This window comes from Drosophila arizonae, chromosome X (genome assembly GCF_054131065.1).
Source record: "Drosophila arizonae isolate 15081-1271.41 chromosome X, UAZ_ARI_1.0, whole genome shotgun sequence".
Lineage (NCBI taxonomy): Eukaryota > Metazoa > Arthropoda > Insecta > Diptera > Drosophilidae > Drosophila > Drosophila arizonae.
Genome location: NC_142927.1, coordinates 9,249,453 through 9,275,659, shown reverse-complemented (window position 1 = coordinate 9,275,659; position 26,207 = coordinate 9,249,453). Strand labels below are relative to the sequence as shown.

The window sequence follows — 26,207 nt, the reverse complement described above, 5'->3', positions numbered from 1 at the left end:
CATCGAATTTTCGTCGCAATAACCGGACGAACTGTAAATGCAAAAGTAAGTCTTTAGTATTTGAAATAATTTTTTTTTTTAATTTTGGCGAAGAGGCGTAGTCTCCAAAATCTATATATCTATCTATAAATAAATCTGTGTACTCATTGCATGAATCTACATAGTAAAGCTGCACAGTATTCAAATTGACCTTAAATTAAATCAAATTCGGGGCTCTGATCAAGAATATATATGCTTATGGTATCTGCCACGCCTTTTTATATACATACATACATTTTCACAAAGACTATATACCCTGATTTGCCATTTAGACCTAAGGCTTAAAGACCCCTTTATTACTAAACTTTCATATGTTTCACTGGTACGATCTATTTCAAAATATTGTTCAATTGTATGGTCTCCACAGCTTAAGTCGCATAAGGATCGCATCGAATCGGTCCAAAAACAGCTTCTCCTCTTCGCTCTGCGTCATCTAAACTGGGGTCCTAATCTCCATTTAGCATCTTACCTTAGTAGAGGTTTTCTTATAGACCCTTCATCATTACTCAATCGTAGCACAACTCTGAGTGTTGTTTCTTTCTGCATATGTTGATTATTATATTATCAAGGATTCGCCCTGTTTGTTAACTTAATTTTTCTATTCCTTACAGAGCAACCTTTCTACTCATCGGATTAATCATTGCATAGCGAATTTCACGTTGTATGAAATGATCACAAATATACATATTACCATGTGTTCTTCTATGAAATTAATTAAATCATTGCTTTCAGGCCATCTTACAGCAGAGCTCCCACATTTACTACTATATTTATTTTTAAGATTCCAAACAGTTAGTTTGTAAGATTCCTTTAACAAAATCTATGTTTTTTAGTTGAATAATATCACTTACCACACATGGCGGTAAATTGGGGACTGAAGTACCCCCAACATGGTAGTTTTGTTTTGCTGGCCTATATAATATATTTTAATAGTGTTTCTTTCTTTTGTGAATATCTTAAAATAAAACAAATAAATAAAAATCTACATGTGCTGGCACTTTCACTAAGCTAAAGCTCGTTCAACAAACAAATCTGAAGTCAGCATTAAACTGGAATAATGAAGACAATAAAATTCTGTTGATTTATTTTATTATTTTTTTTTTTTTTTTTACTTAGCAAATAACCTTGAACGTTGCATCATTCAGAAAGGTTAATTCGTATCAAACAAATTGCCGCGCGAAATGTCAACCAAATTGTAATTTTAATTCAATCTAAACAAATTGGCAAAGCTGTTAAATGTATGCGAAATGGCATGGATCATTGACGACCTTAGCCGCGAATTGTATAACCCAAAATATCGCCCATTCGTGCACTCTATCTCTCTCCCTCTCTTTCTCTATATATGTGTGTGTGGGGTCTAAGCTTAAATTTAGAAACAATTTATTTATTTATTTAAAAGTCAACTATCAAAAGGTTTTTTTTTCCTTGCTTTTGTCTTTTGTTTTGTCATTCGTTGTCAGATTTATTGTGATTATTTTTTCTCTCTTTCTGTTTATTGTCTCTCTTTCTTTCTCTTTTTTTTTCTTTGTGCTGTGAATTTGCTGTGAAATCTAAACAAAAACTGTCGCTGCGGTTTCCCGTGGGGTGAACCCATGTAGTTTAGCTCTTGTTCAATTCAATTGCTGTTTGTTTTTTTTTTTTTTTTTAGTGTTTCGTAATAGTTTCAAAAAAATAAGCTGGGGCTCCACAAATACCAGGATATTGCATATGAGTGTTACTTGAGAACTCTCTGAGTTTTATTCGGTCTAGTTAAAAGATGCAAAATTTCAATTGACTTTGATATGAAAAATCAAGCATATCAAACATACTCCATAATTGCATTCTTAAGCATTTCATTAACAAATATTCCCAATAAGATGTGACGCTTAATTTGTTATTATTTCCCCTTTGTGAATCATTCTTAAACATTTTACTGGCATGTCTTACACTTGACGCATACATAAATGAATAAATTTGATAATGCTTCCATATATTTAAGATACAGCTATTTAAGTTCAGCTTACTTCCATAAATCTAGGAAAAAGTTTAGTTTTTTTTTTTTTATGTCTTTGGTGCTGTTTTCCTTTTTTTCGTTTTACTGGCATTACTCAATTCACTTTTTTTTTATATTACTGGCCTTTTTTTATTTGCCTTATTTTATTTTATTGGCCTTTTCATTAACTCCTTGCAAATGATCTTGCGCCCTTGCAATTTCCTGCTTCTGTTGTTTTCGTAAACGTTTCACTGGCCACAACATGTTTCCGCTATACTCCCCAAACTCTACGTAATTATATGGAAGCTTTACTTCGCTTATCAAGCATATCTATAATAATATAATAATAATGGTATTATTATTTTTTCTTCTTCTTGTTGGTCTATCCTTAAGCGAGTGAGCAAGTGGTAAAGCAATTGTTACCCTTCTGGTTAGCTCTTTATGTCATATCGTTGACCGTTTAGCGCACTGAAATTTAATTGCGTCAGCTTTCAGGTAATTCAATTAGACTCATGTCTATTTATATTGCAATTGTCTTTCAGCCTGAGAGGGCATTGCTTAACTTGTGGGCGCTTCTCACATTCCAATTGCAACTGACTGACTTGCTGTTGACCCCAACTAAACAGCTGCTGCCGCCCTACCAACCCCCCCCCCTCCCCCTGCCCCTTGCAACTGTGAATGGAAGCAAGTTAGGTAACGCCGTAGAATTTCGCTTTTCTTCTGGCGTAATATTTATTTATTTACTTATTTATTGAGGGCACGCCTGGACAATTGCAGCGTTTTATTCAATTTGATATGATAATTTGCTTAGACTGACGCCCCTCCTCTATAAGCATATGCCATGTGTGCGATATACATATGTATACATATATATTTCCAAGGGGTAGATTGTATGTTGAGAATTTTATTATTTTATTTCGCAGCTACCTTGCAGTGCAAACGAAATCAAGTTGACTAACCAATTCACACATAAGACATATGTATGTATATATATATATATCAATGTCTTACATACTAATATTAAGTGGACTTTAAGAGCCTCAAATACCCGTATTTGGCCTTAGAACTATAGCTAAACATAACTGTTTCGCTATGTTAACCACAGAGTATGATTACATTTAATGACATTTCAACTCAATTCAAATGAAATGGATAGCCTGAAGAAAGGCCTCTTAGCATATTTTGATGATGTTCGTCTCAGATTCTCAGCAAGTTGCCTTTCAAGACATTAAAATTTAAGAGATTTCAGTTGAAATTCGTGTCTGGAAACTCAGCAAAAAATCGAACAAGAAATATGCTCGGAGAGTATAGAGAATTTTTTGTTCTTTCAAGATTTATTTATTATTATATTTTTGTGTGACAATCTATATTTTGATTGAGGGGATCATGAGATATAATGCAATTATGCTAAGGTGCTTCTGCTGTCTTCGAAGCCCTTAAAAATAATATTGAGGGCGCCCTCAATTGCGCAATCGTGGCGTAGCCTCATCGAATTAGGGCCCTACACTTTCGAGAATCAGTAGAAGTATAGGGAATACTGACTAATGAATCAGAATTTGCCGAAAATAAAGATGAACCAAACCAAAAATTAATTTGGCATACATATCGTAGACGTGATCCAGTATAAAGAGTATATTCATATATGTATGTTGTGGCATATTATTATAGCATGGTAGCTCTGAGAGAAAAATGCATGCCAATCGAAAACATGTCAAATAAAATACGAAGCTAGTAATTCACACTTCGTGAAGATAAATTTTTGTAAACATAAATTCAAGTGCTTCAAGTGCAATTTTCGAATAATGCAACTAGACTTCGATGGCGTTTTTATATATACTCTATATATATATAGATATATAATTGAAATACTAGTCATGAGCAGAGACTGAAGACGGTGCTGTAGCTGTCCCTGCTGTAGCATTGCCTTACCATTCCGTAACTGAAAAGTTTTGCTGTAAACAAATAACATCATAATCGAGTAATGGCACGAGTTGCTCCGGCGACCGTCTGTGGCGCAAGTGTAATCCGATCTGAGGCCCAATTTAGAGTCCGATTTCGATTGCTGGCTGCTGGATGCCGTCGATCAGTCACAATTGCCATAGTCGCGGGCGACGTTGGAGCCATTATAAACCAGACCACTGAAACGTTGACTCAGTCAAACAGAAAATAGAATAAGCGAAAATAAATATAAGAAGTCAATAGAAACGTGTTTGAATGCCGGATCGTTAGATTGAATGCATTGGCGTGTGCAGCGGATGCGATTCACTTCGTTGGCATCCGTTGAGGCCTCAAGTCGAATTTGCGACAAATGCAACAAACAGTCCATACTCCCATAAACAATCAATACTCAGAGTAAAATTGGAACAAAGTCCAACTTTTATTTGTCCCTCTTTCAAAGGCAAGCAGCCCTCTCTCCCATCTCCTATCTCTTTCTATCTCTTCCCACCAGTTTTCTACCTTTATATCTCTTTGTATATCTGCTATCTTTCTTTTATTATTGTCTCCTGGCTTTCTCTCTATCATTTTCTCCCCGCTATCTCTTTCATTTCCCTATCTCCCTGTCTCTCTCTAGCTTCATCCCTCTTGAATAAATATTCTTCTTTAAATCAAAGTCTTAAAAAAAGCCTAGTCAAAATTCTACGGCCGATATAGTGAACAAGAGCTTATGACAATATAGATATAGAACATACTTCAACTATTTGTCACTGCAACGAGTGAATACTGTACTTGCTTAGACAAAGATTTGTTTAGGTCTTTCATAGGTTCGTAAAATTCAGTATTTGCTTTAACAATTTCTGTTCCCCAACAGCAATGTGTTATGTAATGCTATCTAATGATAGCATGCATAGCCTTTATGAGGGTCTTATAGTATTCAAATGAAAGAGTCGCCTTTGTGGCATACAAGGAATGCAGTTCGGATTAGAGCCTATGCAAAAGACGTTGATTAGGTAAGGAGTCGGAATGATTTCTGTGATTGCCGTAATTTCAGTGTCTATATATACATATATCATATCTACGATGGTTCCTTACTCTAGAGTATTTCAGCTTCGTCTTATCGCAATCTCGTTTGCCTGTCTGCTTAGATTTATGACGCGTTTGTTAGCTGAGTTCATCGGAGGTCAACTGACAGTTCAGGTTTCTCACTTTTTCTACCCATTAACAAATTGTGTAAACACTTTCTATAGAGTTTCAACCGGCGCTGATTCAAAAGATATACATGTGACTCTTTATGCTTTTAAAATGTAGAGGTTTATCATATAATAATCAGATAGATATATCACTAACAGCTCCAACATTAATAATTCCCCCAGTTTCCATTTAGCATACTTACTTTTTGTAGCATAGCTCGAAAGCTTTAAGAGGTATAGCTATCAAATTTGATATTTAATTCCCTCTTAAGTCTATACCAATAGAGAATATTGGGTTTTTCGCAATGCCGTCTAGAAAAATCAAATACGTTTTTTTATATTTTAAATTGTTTCTCTTTTATTTATATATAAAACTTATATTACGGCCTGTGGCGCATTTACACACTCGATAAGTCGATAAATCGATAATTATATAAAAAATATATATGCTATATCAAGCTGGCTTGTAAATGTGCGCACTTACATAGTTCATTCCTCACATACATACATATACATATACATATACACATATATATATGAAAAAATTAAGCAACAAAAAATTGCTGCGATACAATTTTCAGCTGTAAAAGTTTCTTTATTTTATATTTATATTTTGTTTTTGTTATTAAAATTCTTCATTTGCATTTTATTTTTTATTTATTTTTTTTTAATATTGCTTTTGAGTCTTTCGTATAACTAAAAATATTTTTGCTGCTTATAATGTTTTAGTATAAATATTATGTGTATTTTTATATTTTCATTTTCTTTTTTTCTTCAAGTTTTTCAATCTAAAAAAAAAATTGCGCTAAACTAAAATGTTCTAAAAGCTAGTATAATAAATGCTACAAAAATTGCTGGCGAAAAAATTGCTACAAAAATATGTGTAAAATTAAAAAAAAAAAAAAATTATATATTATATAATTATGTAAACTTTTAATATGCGCAAAAATTGTTATTAAAATATATTGTTTTCATTATAAAATATTGTTGTATATATTCATAATAATTTTGTAATATTTATAATTATTGTTGCATTTGTTTCCATAGTTGTTGTTGTTGTTGTGCTTATTATTATTGCAATTTTATTTTAAATTTTATTTTTCATGTTTGTTTTTTGTTTTTTTTTTTTTTTTTTGTAGATTTGTTTATAAATTTTATAAACTGCTTAATCAATGATCACAACTCTTAGCATAAATATTAATCGCATGTGGCATTTGCATCATATAGATATATATGTATATACATACACATACATACATATATATTTATATGTAGATCAATTTATATACATATACATAGTAGTGTATATATGTAGTTTATGTTTTATAAAAAATATTTCATTCAACTCGCATTCCAGTTGGCCTGCACTTTTGTTGTTGTTGTCTTTTATGCTGCGTCTTTTAACTGTTTACCTATAGCTCAATATATAAACATATATATCTAGCTATATAGTTCGATCTGTAGCTTGTCTTTTGTTTGAACACTTTCTGATTGTCGTTGGCGTCGGGGATCGGGTTCTGGTCTAGTACTATGGACTTTTTTTAACTTTTTCATTCATTGCACTGGTTTTCACATGTTTTGGAATCCGTGAAAACATGTGAAACACAAGCGGAATTCGTTGATATGTGTGTATTTCTGTATTGTTTACTTTGTTTAGCTCATGATTAGCTTAAAGGCCACGCCCTCTTTTCTTATTGTTATACTTAGCTTTGGCTGCGTGCAACTATAAGAGAGGAAGAGAAAGAGAGATAGTTACAAATTAATGAAATGAATATAAAAACATTAAAGGGCAAGGGACAGAAGTGAATAAGAGACAGAATAAACATATTGTAATTACCTTCCCATATGTACATATATCATCATATACCTAATCTTTTATCTATTCCCCTAAAATTTCAAGTGTAAAACTATATTAAGTTGCCACGAAATGTAGCAGAACACTTGTTTAATAATATACAAGGAGATTTTCAAAAAAACAACCAAAAAATACGAATAGTATATTTTTAATATATACAAATTTAAATTTAAATAAATAAACAAAACAACTGGGGAAAAGCCACAAGTGCCTAATATTTAAAATAGGTCTTATTTTTGGAAATTAAAAATATATATAAAAATAACCGGAATAAAATATATAACAGAATATTGTTTATTAAGCTCTTTAATCCATAGAACTAAAACATAAATAGTTATAGATTTTTAGCTCTCAGAGCCTCATAGAGAACGACGCTTTCATTCATAGGATCAGACGGAAAGATGGACGTACATTGTTCAAGAGTATATATAATTGATGGGGTCTGCCACACCACCTTCTGCCTATTACACACATTTTAATATTTATAACCTGAATTTCCATTTTGGATTCAGGGTATGCAAAATACGTAAATTAATTTATAAAAGAAACAATTTTTGTAATAACAAGAATATATATACTTTATGAGGTCTGCCACGCCTCCTTCTGCCTGTTACATACTTTTAACAAAACCATTATACCCCGATCTCCCATTTTCAATGGGTTCGGGGTATAAAAACAATAAAAATAAATAGATACTTATTTTTTTGACATTTCTGCTGCTTTTTTTTTTCTTAGCAATGAATTAACTTTCGGAATTTATTTTTATCTATTATTTTTTTCATAGATAATAAATCAATAGGAAAGCATTTCTTTTGTTTTTATCTGTTTATTTAATTTTTTTTTACTCGTTGCTATTAGCTAAGAAATTAATAATAGTAAAAAATAAATACATATATACAATATGCACATATATAAATTTACTTATATACACATATATTTATTTTTACATATTTTTTAAAGCGATTTTTTTTAATTTTACGTAAAAATAAAGCAATTAAAATTTTGTAAAATTTTCTTTGTTGTTTGTGGACAAGCCCGGCGTATGCGCAATATTATATAAGCAGCGTATACGTAATGTGTATTCGGCGTTTTCTGCTACGACTCTTTCTGCTGTAACATACTATATCCTATATATCTCGATTGCTAAACTCTGACACTATTATTAATGGCAATTATCTGGGCTCAGTGCGCGGCCGTCTTTTGCCTAATTGAAAGTAATTAATGCAATTAAAAATTGAAAAGAAAAGAAGCGATGAGAGACGCTTGAATGCGATCAAACGAATACAACGTGAATATGCGTGCAACAACAACAAATGAACAAACCACAAAATTAATACAAATAATAACAACAATCAATAAAGCCTCTCTATGCGCTTCTCATTTTCGTTTTTTTTTTTTTTTTCGCGTGTCAAACGTTGCTTTTTTTCTGTCTCTCTTTTTGAAGGTCGCCTTCCGCCCATTTGCCATTTCACATTGGAAATTTTCATTCATAAAACCAAGTGCCGATCATTACAATGCTGAATAACTATATTTATATATCCATATACATATGTAAGTTTATATGGCTATCACATGTATGAGTATTGATTTGCTTTGTGTAAAAGAACTGGAACTCTATTAGAGGTGAGTTTTTCTATTGAAGACTTTTATGAATCTCTACTCGTACCTCTTTTATTGGCTATTCTATAGGGTAGCCTCTAGTCTTATATATCTCTCCCACTTGCATTAATTGTAAATTACAAGCATGTCCATGTGTGTGTGTGAATGTGATCGTGTGCAATGGGGTAAATGTGTGCTAATTGCAACACTTTATCACTTAAAATGTGATAAACCATCAGCATCATTTTCTTCGGTCTTATTACGGGCTTGAAAGCTCTTAAAGTATGTCGGCTAGAGGAGGCGGTAGTGTGGCGATATTGATAAGATAAGGGCGGCAGGGCACTATGTTGCCTAACTTCTGATTGGCGTTGTCTGTACGCGCATAGAACATATAAAAGCGAGGCATATAAAAATGGAAAGCAAACACAAAAAGAACAACAGCAAAAAAATACCAGACGACGAAAGAGTAAGACAAATGACATGGTGAACTGATTAGGAAAAAAAATATCAATTGTATAGTTGGAGTGGTTTTTTTCTTGTGCTATTTGGTAGAAGGTCAAGCATAGCGCGAGCTGTACTACAATGTGAAGTGCGATGACGTATGTATGTATACATATCTTTATGTATTTTGTATCGCACAGATAGATCTGCAATTCATATTGCTGACATAACTTTATTTAATTCATTAAAACTTGTCTGCACGAGCTAATATAAGATATTTTAGAACTTTAACTCGAATAGTGTCTGAGTTCAATGAGGTTATTATCGTTGAATATGTCTAGATTTGTTAAACATGACACAAATATATATATGTGAGCATTGACCATTTGTCAGTTTTTTCTGCTCTAGCTTTCAGAAAAGCCGATTTATTTGAGATTATAAAGAGTAAAACATATGTAGCTGTGAATAATTGTACAAATAAAACCTTTGATATTTCTTAAAGGAATTGCTACATCGTCACAGGGTATACTACTGGTCGCGTATCCAATTAAACTTTAGCTCCGTGTCTTGCTCTCTCCCTCTCTCATACTCTCTATCTGGCATCACGCGGCTATCTCTTAATAAGTGTCTCTTAATTAGCAGACGGATTTCTTCGTGGCCGATGAGCATTTTTCTTGCTGGCAAATGCGCCCTCGCGATTGCCCTGAACTTGCGCCGGCTGTTCTCCACTAGCCTCCACCGGGATGAAGGCATGGCTGGTCAAACCAGTTTGCATGCAGATTCAGCGACAAGAAGCAAAAGAGAAGTCTGGAATGTAGTTTATGAGGCGCGAGGGAGACGGGTATACACAGCTCTAGCTGCCCAGCCGCGCATGCGTCGCGTCGCTGCTTCAGCGGTTATCTCGCTTGCGCAAGCGTTGACTTGAGGCTGCTTGCGTTACGCTTAAATGAGCGCGTAAGACCAGCAGTGCGTGTGTGTGCGCTCTGCTCGCTCTCACGCTCTCTGTGAAATGTTGTTGGGCGAGCGCGTGAGTTTTGAGCTGCTGTTAAAAGCGCGTGGTTATGCTATTTACCACGGTTAACAGATCGCTTGTGACGTTAGATTCGCTGGCTCTTTCACACAATGATCGCACGTTAACAGAGCACTGTTAGCACAGATCGCTTTGCATAACCAAGTATTACTCAATCGCACCTATTAACAACTATTAACTGTAGGTCTTGAATATGCTAGCTAAGCTTGTTTAATTTAGAGCTATAATTAATATATGTATGTATTGATTTATTTATAGAAAGCATGTAAACAGCAGCAAATTCATTAAGGAAACAGATCAGAAATATGCTAACTATCTGGCAGCTCTGCTGAGCGTCTGAGCATGAGTGAATTTTTTTGGGTAGGGGAAAGATTGTTCGTTAACAATGATTGTTCAAATTTTGGAGTGGTCGCTCTTTCTAGCTCGCTCTCTCGATCTCTCTCAATCTCTCTCTCTCTCTCTTCCTCTGTCTGTCTGATTTACAGTTTCTTTGCTGCTGAATGTTTATGTATGTATATGTTTTGATTGAAGATGGTAGGAGGGGAATTCTATGTACGTGTGCGCATTCATTGAGTGGAGAGGGTGGGGGAAACGGAGTTGAGGGGAAATTGATATTTATTTGTTTTACTTACAATCGCTGACACGCTGCCACTGATAGCTGCCGACATTGACTCCAGCTTCAACTTCCGACTCCCAGCTCCGCCGACTCCTAGTTCCAAATTCGACTCTTCTCTCTCGCTCGCTTCCTCTCTCTCTCTCTCTCCTCCTCTTTCTGTTTATCTCGCTCGCTTTCCTTCTCTCTCTCTCTCTCTCTTTCGCTCTCGCTCCATCTCCATCGATCTTAAGCCTCGAAAGGCTGCTTTTGTGGACTTTGACCATCGCCGCCCATTTCACGATATAGATCAGCGATCACCTCCTTGTAGATCAATGGATCGATATTCTTGCCCAGTTGATAGAGCAAGAACCAATCGCCAATGTTGCACCTGTTGGCCACCTTCTCCACCTCTTCGCTCTCGGCCAAGCGGGAGCGAGCGCGCAGCAGCAGGTGCCTCAATTTTGGTCCCATAACAACGGCAATACGATAGACCAACGAGATGCCCGACAAGATGCTCAAAATAATGAACCAGAACCAGAGGAACACATAGATCTTCTCATTCACAATGTTCAATGGCAGCACGCAGAGTCCGTCGAACTTCTGAACTCCACCGGATGGACCATATTTGTGGAATGTACATTTGGTGACCTTTGGAAAGACCTTCGCCATCGGATCGATACGATCATCGGGCTCCATTTCCGTGAACTTCAAGACATCGCTGCCATACGTACTGAACTCGCCATCCAGGAAGAAGTCTACGAAATAGATCTGCGCAATGACGTTGACGAAATTGAGGGCTTCGCAGACGAAAAACCGAAAGGCGTAGAAATTGTGACGATTCAGATTGCCAATGAAGTAGTCGACCAATATCTTCTTGCGATCGTTTTTACACTGATCATTCACAATGGGGCTATTGAGGTCCATCACCAGCATCTTCAGTCGGCCGCCCTCCCACGACTTCCAGAGGTAACGCGGCACATAGAACAAGATCGCTTGGAAGAAGAGCACAAAGCAGACCCACTGATAGTATTTGTGATATCTAACTTTGTCCTCGCCATCGACATGGGAACCGACGCCGGGCGAGGCGACATCATGGCCAACGACACCTGTCAGACGCTCGGGCACCGTGAACGTTGAATAGATCCAGCAATAGGTGTCCATCACACCGAGCGGTATCTCATCGACGATGCAATCGATGGGATCTCCGATATATTGGCGAGATGTAACGAGCAGCGAGAAGGCAATCAATATGATCACCGTCGCCTTGTAATGCATGCGAAAGACATTGTTATCGATGCAAACTTGATCGATTTTCAGTAGCCCCTTTACGGAGCCAAATACATCAAACATTTTGGCACTTTGTCGTTATATCGATTTACTGATTGATCGAATGTGGCAGAAAAATAGTTGCTTTAGTTTTGTGTTTGCTTGATGGATCGATAAATCGATTGGTTGGCAGCTTGATGAATCCTTTGTCCTCTGATCGCTTGATTGATCGACTGTCGCTAGCTCCGCGTTTCGTCTGGTTTCTGGCAGTTTTTTGTTTTTGAAGTTGTTTTTATTTATTTATTTTTTTTTTTTTTTTTAATGCATTAACTTGTTTAACCAATTGTTGAATGGCTAGATTGATGGATTGATTGATTGTTTATATATATATGCATATATATAATTGGGCTTTATTGCTGCGCTCGTTCACTCGTTCACACATCACTTGTCCAACATAACGCTTGAGAGAATGCACATCGGGCGAGCCGTACTGAGCCGTCGAACTGTTTCGTGGGAGGCTCAACTCGCCGCTGCTCCGTGCGCTGAACTGATCTCAAAAAAATTCCCTCGAGTGTATTTGAGCCGATGCTCTCCCATACACACGCACGCACAGTCGCTCACACACACACACGCACACACACAACAAAAATTAAGAACTCGCAGAGAAAGAGCGACTGTTGTTGTTGTTGACCGACAAAAAAAAAAACAACGAAATACAAAAAAAAAAAAAAAAGAACGTATCGTGAGTCGTGTGTATTTGGTACTTTATATATTTGAAACGCCGTCGCAGCAGCGACCACTAAGCGCACTCTTCGAATAGAAAATTTCAACTGAGCCCAAACCCGAGTGACACGAATGTGTTCAGAGAGAGTCCATCAAACCGCTCACTCCAGCACATACACACACACATACACACAGGTCCAGATAGCGGCAGAGGGAGAGCGAGAGCGCAAAAGTAGCCAAGCTTGAGTCGTTTACCAACAAGTCAGTGAGCGACGCACACATAGCAGAGCGCAAAGCAGTGAGAGCGAGAGCGAGAGCAGAGTGTGAATGGCGTTTGGCCAGGTAATATATGTTGCTATTTTTGGGGTGGATCTTGTTGAGTTCGCGTCTCGAGTGCGCACATAAACACAACTGCATACACATTAACATAGATGTATGCAAACAGTCTCCGCTTTTATATCTGAGCAGGGCTTTTAAAGTGTGGGTATTTTAGTTAAGATATCTTAGGTAAGTAACAGGCAAATGGAAATTGTTGTTTAAACCATAATTATATTTGTATATAAATAAACGTTTAAATACATTGAATTAATAATATCACATTTAAATGTGAGTATACTTAATGTCAATATCAACCTCAAAATAACATATTTACCACAGGGTATATTTGTTGTCGCACATAGCACATCAGTGCAGTCGGGTTTTATGCTGCCGCTGGGAGAGCGCATGATTTACTGTAGTCCGCGCCGTCGAGACTCAAGCGCTAACTGGAAGCTGAGACGCGCGTCTCTTGAGTTGGTAACACACACACACACTCACTCATATATATAAATATATATATATACAGTGGCATAGTATGTTGGTGGTTAGCTAGGGCAGCAGCGGGGTCAAGTAGAAAAACAGAGAGAGAGAGAGAGAGAGGGAGAAAGAGTGAGTGAGGGGGGAGGACAACATGCCATGAGTCAGTGATGCCACTGATGCTGAAATGTCGCCATTTTCTTAAGCCAGCTTCAACTTGGCCAATACACACACTTGGCCACCTTTTTGTGTGTGTGTGTGTTTGCCAATTGCTGCTTAACTGCATTTGCGTTTACATTTTTGGCTGCCAGCTGCACATCTGGCAACGCTGCAGGCGCTACAATAAACCCTTTATACCTATACAAACATCAGCTAATGGGGTATTTCCAAAACTTCCAACATATACGGCAGCTAACAAATGCAATGACGAATTTACCTTTTCTTCTTCCTTTTTTTTTTTGGAAGTTGTAAATTCGGAATTTAGTAATTACAGGGAAACTCTATGGAATATAAAACAGTTAACAGTTAGCCAGAAAAAAACAAAGTGATGGTAAATGTATGAAAAAATTAGGTGCATAAAACCTCTAAAATAATATATAAAAATATTCCCAGCCTGACAGTACTATCCCCACATTATAACCGACTAAAGATCTGATGTAGCTTGACTTAAAAGACACGTATAGTGTTATTATGCACAAATTGAAAAGTATGGCAACGCCAATTAATATTTTAAAATGCCTTGAATGGGTCGATTTCAAGTGTTATAACTGTAAAAGTGTTCGAGCCCAACATATCTCAACTTTTAAGTCAAGTCACTTCAAAAGACAGTAATTTTCCAATATCAAAAAAGTCTGGCAACATTTATTTGGCTTTGGATAAGTTTAAGTAGCACTTCTTTTCAGGCCTTAAATCATAGACGATACAAGAGAAGAATCAGAAAAGCAGTTAAAGCAAAGTTCATAGCTTGACTTGACGACACTCTGGCAGCGCTGAAAAGAAACTTGTTGGAGTTGGGGAGAAGTAGCAGAAGAAAGAAAGAAAACCGAAAATCATGTCGTATCTACGCAAGAGTAAAGCATACTTCACTTGTCGACAGTCTGGTAATGCTTGAGGAGAAAAACTTGTTCAATCTAAGGAGAGAAGCATAAAGAAAAAGAGAGTGTAAAATGCATACATATACGCTTAAACGCTGGGCTGCACCTAAGCTGCATGCCTCTCTGTATATGTAGCGCTCCAGATAAACAAGACAAGGTAGAAGGAGAAGAATACAAAGTAGACGACTTCGTTCTCGGAATTCGTCAATTGAGCTGAATAAAGCATCTCACCTCCACGCGGGCTGCAACAATGCAACGAGAAACAAGTTACTGCCAGATACACACACACACACACACACACACAAGCATACGAACGTATCTGTATCTGCAGCGTATATATATAGATGTATGTGTGTGTGAAGAAGCAGAAAGAAATTTGCTTTTTTTTTCGGTGTTCATTTTATTATTGACAACTGCTTTCACTATCCCGCGTGTTGTTTGTTCTTGCATTGTTATTTACCTGCCCGATAATATGCAGTAATTACATTTCCTTTACCTGCCCAACTACCTGTGGAGCACTGCAGCTGTGTGCGACTCTGTGCGAGTGTGTTTGTGTCTTTTACCTTTCGTTATGCTTTCAAGCCATGCCATCGATAGACACATTTAAGCGCTCAATCAATGGATTTTCCTCGCTCGCAATTCCCTCGTTGCCCTCACATATCATATAAAAAATCCACTCAACATATTACTATATACACAGGCCCATACAGGTATACAGATATACATATGTATGTACAAGTATGTATGTGCTTATAGCAGAGGTGCAAACCGGCTGGGCTACCTGTTACACTCGTTTCGTGGTCATTTACTTAATCTTGTGTCCGAGCCTCATTTATAGCACCTACGCGTATGTACGTATTACCTTCTAGCTCTATTTCCACTATCATCATTATAAATTTCAATGTCCACAAGAAATGATAAATAATATATACGGCTGTTCACCCCCCCCCCCCCCCTCTCCCTCGCTCTCTCTCTCTCACTCTCTCTCTATTTCTTTGTTTCCAAATCTAATCTGCTTAATATAAATGCTCTATATTATCTCAAGTATGTAGCTTCTATATGGTATCAACTGGGAACCATTTCATAATATATTACATATATATGTATTATACAATATAACAATTAGTTTCCTGCCCAAAATAAAATGACATTTTTAGAAAACGCTGCAAAGCCAAATCAAGTCCCAAGAGAACTGCAATAATATATACCTCTATAAAATATAAATATAAGCAAATACTGTGCTTCGATAAGAAAAGCTATTTAAATTTATATATTGCTTTATGGACTGATAGAGTTTATACAATAGCCAAATTTTCTATAATTTCTATTTCAGTTTGAGCTATACTTCAGTAGAGTCTATAATAATAGATAGAATAAAGATGTTTAGATTTTTTTATATACATACACACGTCTATAAGCCTATAAAATATATTTTAATATAATTTGTATATGACATACTGAACTGAACTATTCATTTCATAAATAATATTCTCTACATTCCAGTTTTTTGAATGATATCGAAGCAGCCAATATAAAAATTTAGACTAATACTTTATGGAAGTCTATTGAAGCCAACATAATGGAAATTGATAGATCTTGCTCTAAATGTCTTTATAGCACAATCTATGCTCAGATGTCCACCCAGTTAAGCAACCCAAGCTCTGATCCACTTAACGATTTTTGTTGTTTTGATTCGTTTATAGATATGCTAATGATTAATCATACTTGAGCCCATTATCCGGTCAAATATTTAACATAAATATTTTTAAATTAATCACGCCCACTATAAATCGCACGTTCATAAATCCATTAGATATGAATGTAGGCGACGTGGGCGTGGCAACGATGCGTCTAGTTTAGCATAAATCAAATCAACGCCTCGCGAACGACTCAATTTGCGCGAATCTCGACTCGTCTTCCTTCATGTCTTCTTCGACGCGATTTCGATTTCGACTCAACTCGAATATCGCACTAGCTCACAAACAAGTAAGAAGGCTCCAGTCTAGACTGCTCGACTAGAAGATACCCTGAGCCCCCAAGCTGATATTCTACTCATTCTGCACTTATAATCACGCGCTCTGCTAAAAGTGTTAAAATTAGGCTGAAAAAACAAAATCAATTTTTCAATTATTCTCGATAAAAAAGTTATCGAGCAAGTTATCGACAAAATATTGTAAATTTGTACTGCGTATGGTATATACGAGTATGCATGCCAAATTTCAGCTCTCTAGCTCTCATATCTTCTGAGATCGGCTTGCTAATACGGACGGAAAGACGGACAGGGCTAAATGGACTCAGCTTGTCATCCTGATCAAGAATATATATTCTTTACGGGGTCTGCGATGCTTCCTTCTGCCTTTTACATACTTTTCACAAAACCATTATACCCTGATTTCAATGGGTTCAGGGTATAAAAAAAAAAATGAGAGAGGCAAAGCCCATGCATAAATATTTTTGTATACGATGATTATATTTAGATTTAGGAATCATTTAATGCTATTGCTAATTGTATTTATTTACATTTATATGGCAACGGAAAAGAGGACTTGGAAAAGAGGACTTGAAGCTTGTTGAGATGTCTCTAATGCATTCATGTTGCATATAATTCTAAGCAAGCTCTATAAATGGATCGATAATATTATTTAATTACAATCATGTGGAGTACCGGAATCAAGGTCGTGATATCTCGACTACTATAACAGTTTACTTTATGCTAAACAACGCTTATTCAATTCTGACTAATACCATGCAAAATTAAACCTATATTTTTTAGAACTCCAACTTCGTTGAATCTGGCAACAGTTTGATTTATAGCTGAGAACCTGAGATCAGCTTGATCTTGAGTTGAGCGAATTGGAAATTAGACTCACAGTACTCAGGAATTATTATATACATATTAGCAATTTGCGCCATAGATAGATTTTTACTAAAGGCTTATACATATAATATGCTTCTTCTTATAGCAATAGAAATAGAATGCCAGAACCGAGGCACTGCTAGAACTAAAGGTAGCTTCTTAGATAGTTCAAAATATTTGCACATGCTATGGCTGTCAAAGAGAAAAGCTGCCATCAACAACCGTCGGCATTAACAGGGTATCTGTCAGTCACACAAATGCCCCGTCAATCATTCTCATTTGTATTTACATGTCGCCTCGCTGAGATAGCGTTTTTGGGCACATGTTAACAGGAATCAATTCTTCTTGAGCCGGGAACAATGCTCCACGAATTTTGATCGCTTACTCATTGCGAATTCGTCGAACTGTTCGTTAGCGTCATAGCTGACTAGTTTTATTTTTGTTTTTGGATTTGTTTGGAATCCAATTTGCATGGCTGCTTCAACTGAGTCAACCGTCCCAGATGGCCGAGATGCCAGATAGTAGTTGGCCCAAAAGAGATATGGAGGGAGGTATGCACATATCGCATTTATATAAAACGTTATTGGAGCTAATCAATTGAGCAAAGCTTGCGGCACTTTTTGATTTGCTTTTTCCAATTGCATGGCGCCTCAGATCAAAGACCGGCAGCACGACCTTATCAAGCATAACGCTTCCCACTTATCCAACTACCTCGACTCTATCAAATATGGGCTCTATTAGAGTTAGATTGATTATTGATGACATCATAACGGTAACGTATGCAAATAGCATGAATGAATAACGAATATGAATAGCATATGATTCGTTTTATTATCTTTAAGGCAGTGAACAAAAATTATATACATATATGAAGAAAAAATGCGTGATACAAAAATCCCCTATAAGTGCATGATTCCTGAGTCTTATATGATAATTGATAATATTTGTTGATAAAAGGAAAACCACAGCCAAATAGGTATTCATACAAAAAACTCTTGAAGAATTTAATGTTAAATTATAAAAAGTATGATCATTGTGATTATTAATATATTTTATGTCTGAGGCATTTTTTTATTTTTGAATAAAGTATTAATTATGCCAAAATAAATATTACTGAAAGTCTTTTTAAATAAATAAAATATATAATAGTAATGATAGCTATAGAAACATTTTCGCGTGATCTATTTATTTATTTATTTTTTTAATGATGTAACTTAAACATTTAAAAAATAAATAAGAACATTCTTAGGTAAATTAGAAATATCGAAAAAAAAAATGATTCGAATATTTTTTTGGGTACATTTAAAAATATTATTAAAACAATTTCATAACAGTTATTTAGAAAATTAAAAAAAGCTTAGATAAAAAAAAATATGCAGTAGTACTTTTCAAACATATTAATTCAGTAGTCAGTGCCTAATTTTGATTTGATATAAACTCTAGCATCCAATAAATATTCTCATGTATTTCAATTCAAATCGATAATTGATTTATTAATATATGATTATTATTATATTACTAAAACCGTTTATTGGCTGTATATTTTACGGGGGTCTTGTTCATCATTCATCATCTATCATATAATAAATCACTTGTAAAATTATGAGCTTCGACCCTTAACTTACGAATGGAATTTTCACGATTTGCTACACCTTCCATGTACGTAGCTATATAATTTATAGCTTTGCATCTGAGGCGACATTGTAACGAGACTTTGAGCTTATTGTTTCAAGAACGCCCTAAATAATAGAGTTTGCTTTGTAAAATAAAAAGTATAGAACATAATTTTAACAGAAAAGGTTTTTTTCATGGATTACAAAGCGAATAGTGTCTGGAAGCAATATACTCTTTTTACTCCCTTCTGAATGAGTGACTAAAAATATTTTGAATGTGAATAAGTGAAAAAAGGAATAAGCTTTAGCAATACTTTATAAATGCTATTTAGGTAAAGGGATTTAAGATGGTATAGTAGTTATATGGAATAAAAGGGAATGGTAGAGTGTAAAAAGAATATGAAGTATAGAGTATAGTATATATATAGTATAGTAGAGTATAGTATATTAATAGGTAGTATAGCAAAATCAGTAGGGCTTATAGAGAGTGTGTTAGTATAGTATAGAATAGTATGGCTTCTTGCATGAGTATAAAATGCTTTGTCATGCCAACAAAAAAGCACTAAAGAAATAACTTATCAGATCTGATTTTTGGAATGAGGTGTTCAGACTTTACGTAGAAAAAATTATTCGCTTGAACAAGCTCATCAAACTTGAGTCAGTTTCCATTTTGGTTTATTATGAATTTTGTGTATTATGAATGATAGAATTGAATCATATGCTTAAGGTAGAATATAACGGTGGTAAATAGAAAACGAATGACATGTTGTTCCCTTGTTCCGTAATACCGTTTATGAGGTCATATTTTGGTCTTTCGTTCTTACGTTTTAAACATACTGTTATTCGACTCTTCATAAATTTTAATCTAAAATATAATAATTTTAGTCTAGAGAAAATCCGAATGCTGCAATGAAGTGCAGAAATGCTTATTCCACATAGCCCACAGTTATGCCGTTATGCATATTACGGTCTTATGCATACCTAATCATCAATTAAATGTGGGTATATTGGTTTTATGCAATGTCTAAGCCATTGCTAATGGAAATTTGGCAATATGGACCTTAGGACTCATTCAACAATTGAGCCGTAATAGCTTGATGTATACCTTAGGTTTATCTGTAAACAAACCTCCAATAATATCGTGGCTTATAATGAAAAATGCCTCCATTACATGTGAAAGTCTGCCATGAGACTAGCTAAAAAAAGAGCAACAGTTCTTCTACTGAAATTCTGAATTTTGTATTGCAAGAGTATTGGACAGTCGGCAATAGCTGATCGATATGCTTCTACTTGTTTGCGTTAGCGATTTTGCGGCCGATTGCGCAAATATTTGATGGAATATCGAAATCACTTTCACTTTTTCAACAGAACTTGTTGCAGCAGTTGCAAATTTAATGAACGCGTTCTCTACGTTCGTTAAATTAATTGTATTGTAATTGTATCTTTAAATAACCTGCGACTTATTTACTCATACACACACACACACACAGGCAGACATTTTCGTCATTACGTTTTCGGATTGGCATGAATGGTTCGCATTTCGTTAGCTTTTGTGGTCGAAGCGTATTCAAATTTCGCCTGTAATGCAACCCAATTACAACAAAGACAGAGATGGAGCATAGAAAAACGAGAGAGAGAGAGAGAGAGGGGGGGGGGGGGGGGAGAGAGACAAGTGGAAAGAGAGGGCTACTTAGTTATATATGAAGCTTATGAAAGCCGATTGAGCAATTTGTTGCATTCGTTCAATCAATGAGCTATCGCCAGTAGTCTTTGAAATCGACAAAGACCCTTGTTCCCTTAGTCAACCCACTAAAAATGTACAAGTTGCTAAGTAACATCTCCAAAATTGTAAGATACTGCAGATAAAGTTATTTACTGATAGAAGATACAAGAATATGTCATTTATGACTAATGGGAAAAGAATTTTACAGGCGAAAGATACAAATATCTATCAAAAGATGCATATGCTTAATATAATATCTAGTTATAGTAAAGAAGCTACAGACACATTTAAAAAGAATGCTAGATACAGATAAAATATTATCTAAATTTTTATAATAGAAAAAATACAATAGAAGACAAAGATACGTAATATCATAAATACATATACATCTACAGATAACAAAGTTGTCATAGATAAATCATAGACATTGAGATACATACGTACATATATAGGGTTGGAAACTCCTAGGCAAGCTCTTTCGCGCTCTGTATATATATATATAATCCTTCCCGTGAGTTTTCAATCTTTTTTTTAGGCAATGAAGTAATGGAGCATGATAAGCAGATGCAAATAGAGATAACTTTATAAACAGAGATTCAAGAGTTGACATTCTATATAAAAGTATCATCAGATATTATCAGTGAAGAATGAAGATAAGAATGAATATGGCCATGAAGAGTATATAGGATTGTGTGTCTATTAATATGATGATATACGCCTGTAGCATTATGCTAGAAGGAAATATTCTTTCCCATTAAATCTCACTGTGGACAAATCTTACTCTCCAACTCTGAGCACATATCATGCACGTATCAGTGTATGACACCGGCTACGCACGACATGTTCCCGTTTGTTGTGTGTGGCTTCTAAGAGTGCTAGCAAATATTGACTTGTCGCGATTGAACCGATGTTCGGCTGGAATCGTCTCGTTATAAATGCCGCATAATTGGCGCCCGATAAGACTTCGGCCTAATATACGCAAATGTCTCATACTCGCAGAATTTTTGGTCGATTTAAATCTCTGATAGCATTGTTTTGGTGTTAGTTGGGACCGCCACATACCTAGATATTAGTGCTTGGCACCAACAACACAGTTACCATGCATGCGAATACAATGGAAATATAAATGAATCACCTCTGACGCAATTGAACAGCTGAATAACCGCTGCGAGTCACCGGGCCTAAATCTAAATCAAGGATCAAAGATAAGACGACGAAACAACTGTGCGAAATACCCGATAATTCGAAATAGAAATGACCAAACTTGCCTAATTCAAAACTTACCAATTCTAATCAAACCAAGACCAAACAGTAAATCACTGATCTAGATCAATCCATATAGCGTTTGTCCACGCCTGGCGAATAACTGGCAAATGAGGCCAGGAGAATCTGATCTTTTATTTACCCTGAATCAAATATGAAGCCTGCAAAAAGCTAAATCAATATTTGGTGCTATCATTTAGCCTTTTTTATCTGCATATGTATTTATATATATACAGTATATTTTATATGATACAATATATCAACGAGTTTATATATTTATGCGAAGAGCTTTGGCCTCAAAAAAAAAAAGGAGAACTTGCGCAATCTCCAGTTCTCTCTGGCATTCTGAAGAATGAGGCCGAGTGGTAAGCTAAGGTGCTCAAAAGCAACGTGCAGCAGATACCCACTAGATTTGTACGTTCTCAAAAACTTGGAGCTGTAGCTGCTATAGATCTTGAGCTACATGGGAACATATGTACAATATATACATATATGGGAGTATGGTTACAAATATTATATAACAAACAAAGAAAAGAAAACTTATTTGAGAACATTAATATCGTGTTGTCTTTATAATTGAAAATTTTTTTAGATTTTTCCTGAATTCAATCAGAGTGTAAATGGAACTTTTCTCACAAAATCGCTATCTAACCTACTCGAAAGCTTATATCGAAACTAATTTACCTTTAGCTTCAGTAATTGCTGAGTTCCATGGGCATGGATACGACAATAAAATCGATTTTATTTGTGTTTAGAAAACATTTTTTCAATGTGATTTACTTACGATTAAGTTACAGGGTATTCGAAGAAGAGTAACTTGAAAAATAGTTGGTAAAATAAAAAATTCAATTAGAGTGTTTTTTTACGTTGAGTTACTTTAGGGTTATCTTATCGCCAGAGGGCTTTTGCTACCCTGGTAATCGCTCAGCAACAACAAAAACACTCCGACAGCCAGTCCACTTAGCTCTATTATGAAGGAGGCGGGGCTATCCATTGATAACCAAACCACCCACTCGTTTTCTTTGGATCGCTCGATCGGACAGACTTAATAATAAAAGTAAGTACCCTTCCAGTGCGCAACCAACAGCAACGATATGAGGAGCTGCTCGCACGCAAATCCCGAGTAGAAAAAAAAAAAAAAAAAAAAAAAAAAAACGAAATATAAATAAATATATAACTTGAAAAATTAATAGAAAACTGTTAGCCTAGAAAAAAGAAGTGTTTACATTGAGTGCTAAGCAGTGTTGGCTTTTGGGTACGTAGAAAAGTCGACATCATGTTGGGCACGTTTAGTTCGGTCAAGCAATATCTCAAGTTCGATATAACGCGCGTGGTTATCGATAACATTGTGTTTAAGCTCCATTATCGCTGGACCTTTGTGTTGCTGCTGGTGGCAACCCTGCTGATAACATCTCGCCAATATATTGGCGAGCATATACAGTGTATATCCGATAATGTGGTTGCGCCCGTTATAAATACATTTTGCTTCTTTACGCCCACGTTCACGGTGGTAAGTGAGAGGGAGTGTTATACCATGCTAAATACGTACGTTCAGATAGTTTTCCTGATTGAAATTCCTTAATATGTCCCAGATTTGTATAGCTTTAGAGTTGCTGAAAAGTCAAAAGTCATCCTAGTCAAGAAATCTGTAGATATGCCGTAATCAATCAATCAATCGTTTATAATGCCTCATTTAAGTCGCACAAAATAATATTTGATATCTATTCAACTACAGCCAATCAATCAATCATTTGCTGAATTTCTGCCTCGAGTTTAAAGTCTTAGCCATATTTTGCAAAGAACTTTGCAATAAAAATGTTTACCTTTGCTACTACCTTGAGCTAAATATTTCTGCCTATCACAGAATTTGATCAATCATTTGATATTCTGTTACCTAAGCCCACTATGATCAATTGTCAATCAATCAATCAATCCATCATTCGCAAAAGTTCTGCATAAAATCTAATGCTTTGCACTGAATTTAAAGTTAAGAGCGCTATCTCAGCTATCTTTAAAAATCTTTTTCTTACTCTACCTAGAGACATGAACTCATTAAAAAAATGGAATTCTTTATAGAAAGTTTATCTCTTCAGTTTACCCATGGCATATATGCATCATTGTTTACTCGGAACTTTAGCTCAATTGAAATTGATTAACTATCATATAGATTATCTGCTTCCTGCTTTCCTTTGCCATATCTTATATTGATACCACACCGAATCGAGCCTAATCAATAATCCTTTCCTTTTGACAGGTGCGTCACTTAAACAATACAGCTCTGGATTCTGGCTCCGTTTTTCAGCCCGGCATTGGACCCTACAATCGCAACGAAGACAAGATCAAGCGCCACGCCTACTATCAATGGGTCCCGTTTGTGCTATTTGGGCAGGCTCTTTGCTTTTACGCCCCGCACGCGATCTGGAAGTACTGGGAGGGTGGGCGCATCAAGGCCTTGGTCTATGGACTGCGTATGGTCGGTTTGACCAAATATCTGAATAACGACAGCCTGCGCATCGGCAAGCTGAATATACCCTCGATGGCCGAGGTAGAGGATCGTGTGATCAACATACGACGCACGATGATCGATCGGATGCGCTTGAATCAATCGTGGGGCGCACATCTCGTCACTGCTGAAATGCTAAACTTGTTGAATCTGTGCTGTCAGATCTATTTGACCCATCGATTCTTGGGTCGTCAGTTCCTCACGTTAGGCATTAAGGTGCTACGCGAGCGTTGGGTCGATAAAATGGACGCGCTCGATATTGTCTTTCCCAAGGTCACCAAGTGCACTTTCTTCAAATATGGCGCGGCTGGCTCACTCCAGGAGCACGACACGCTCTGCGTGATGGCCCTCAACATCATGAACGAGAAGATCTATACTATACTCTGGTTCTGGTATGCCTTTCTATTCACAATCACCGTGCTGGGTCTTATCTGGCGACTCCTGACGCTCTTCTTCTACAAGAAGTAAGTTGAAAAAGTTATTTTTTTACATTCTGCTGATTCCTGGATATTTTAGTCCTTCTGCCAGTTTTTGCTCGACAGACTCTAGGAAAAATCAGCTTTCGAAGCTCCTAAAAATATTATTTTTGAAAAATACTTACATATATCATACACAAACTTTTCCGAGTGTTTATATGAGGTTCAATGAGTGCCACCACCAAAATATATATTATTATATATTATTACTGAGTCTAAGAATCAGAAGGGTACATGGTCTAAGGGTAGAACGTGGTATAAATCGAAAAATCTAGGAGTCAAATGGCTTAAGAGTGTAAGAGCCTTAGGCTCAAAGGGTCTAGCATTCATTCCAGCATTCTTACCAAATCAGACTTTAAGTCGTAGACCGCAATTTTCATTTGCCAACCATAAAAACTTCATCATGAACTAGTTCAAAATAGATTAAAAAAATTCCTTACCTTTTCCAGTGTCACCTTCACCCGACTATCGCTGTATTGGGCCAAGCCAGGCAAACTGGATGGATCTGATCTGAAAGCTGTTATCGAGAAGTGTAACTTCTCGAACTGGATGTTTCTGTTCTTCCTGCGCACCAACCTATCGGAGTTTCTGTTCGAGAAGGTCGTCTACCATTTGGCCAGCGAGTTTCCCAACAGTCCCATACACGACAACGATATCAACGATTATAAGGCCCGCGAGCGCGAGGCAGCCGGTGGCAGTTCCGGCAAATATCCTCCATTGGAGAGACTGGACACGGTGGATGCGCCCCTGCTGCATCATCGGGCGGCAGTTGGAGCCGGTACAGCGCCATTGCAAACGCCAATAGATGGCGCCACACTGCCAGTTTGATAGCTGCCCGTGCGTTGTACCTTCATTATATCTTAAGTAATTAATTATAATTGTCATTACAATTTATTTTGTTATGGATGAGTTGTTGTTTTTTTTTTAATATTTGTATATATATAAATTTTGATACGATACTTTAGGGTTCTTGTTCTGCGTCTTACTGGCCTTGGTTTTGGAACTGGTTCCGGACTGAAATTTCAATATGCAAATTCCCAAAAAATGTGAACAGATTTAGAAATGGGTAAAAGCTTTTAAAACCTGTCCAGGCCCTGGCCACCCCATCCAACTGGCTGCTGAGCTGCGGGGGCGTGGCAGTTGCTGAAACAGTTAAACAGCGCCCACCTTCCATTTGACTGTCAGCCGTCGAGCCGTTGTCTCTGACTTTATCTTGACTTTGGATTTGACACTGG

General features: G+C 36.2%; 2 protein-coding genes across 2 annotated transcripts; one reads left to right on the top strand and one right to left on the bottom strand.

The window, feature by feature from the left end:
• Positions 1-5,469: 5,469 nt before the first annotated feature.
• Inx2 (innexin 2) lies at positions 5,470-12,736 on the bottom strand. Its single transcript, XM_089473755.1, has 2 exons — positions 10,697-12,736; positions 5,470-6,862 (listed from the first exon to the last, which is right to left on the bottom strand). The coding sequence occupies exon 1, from the start codon at positions 12,007-12,009 to the stop codon at positions 10,906-10,908; it is 1,104 nt and encodes a 367-aa protein (XP_089329881.1). The 5' UTR covers positions 12,010-12,736; the 3' UTR covers positions 5,470-6,862; positions 10,697-10,905.
• Positions 12,737-23,060: 10,324 nt separating this feature from the next.
• Positions 23,061-25,931, top strand: Inx7 (innexin 7). Its single transcript, XM_018016821.2, has 3 exons — positions 23,061-23,503; positions 24,248-24,960; positions 25,422-25,931. The coding sequence occupies exons 1-3, from the start codon at positions 23,270-23,272 to the stop codon at positions 25,798-25,800; spliced, it is 1,326 nt and encodes a 441-aa protein (XP_017872310.1). The 5' UTR covers positions 23,061-23,269; the 3' UTR covers positions 25,801-25,931.
• Positions 25,932-26,207: the final 276 nt, after the last annotated feature.

What these genes read in the sequence shown, in the direction of transcription:
- Inx2 (XM_089473755.1), bottom strand. Translation starts at nt 12,009, where the DNA reads ATGTTTGATGTATTTGGCTCCGTAAAGGGGCTACTGAAAATCGATCAA.
- Inx7 (XM_018016821.2), top strand. Translation starts at nt 23,270, where the DNA reads ATGTTGGGCACGTTTAGTTCGGTCAAGCAATATCTCAAGTTCGATATA. An exon ending in TTACGCCCACGTTCACGGTG is followed by an intron (nt 23,504 to 24,247) that starts GTAAGTGAGAGG and finishes TCCTTTTGACAG; the next exon opens with GTGCGTCACTTAAACAATAC. An exon ending in ACGCTCTTCTTCTACAAGAA is followed by an intron (nt 24,961 to 25,421) that starts GTAAGTTGAAAA and finishes TACCTTTTCCAG; the next exon opens with TGTCACCTTCACCCGACTAT.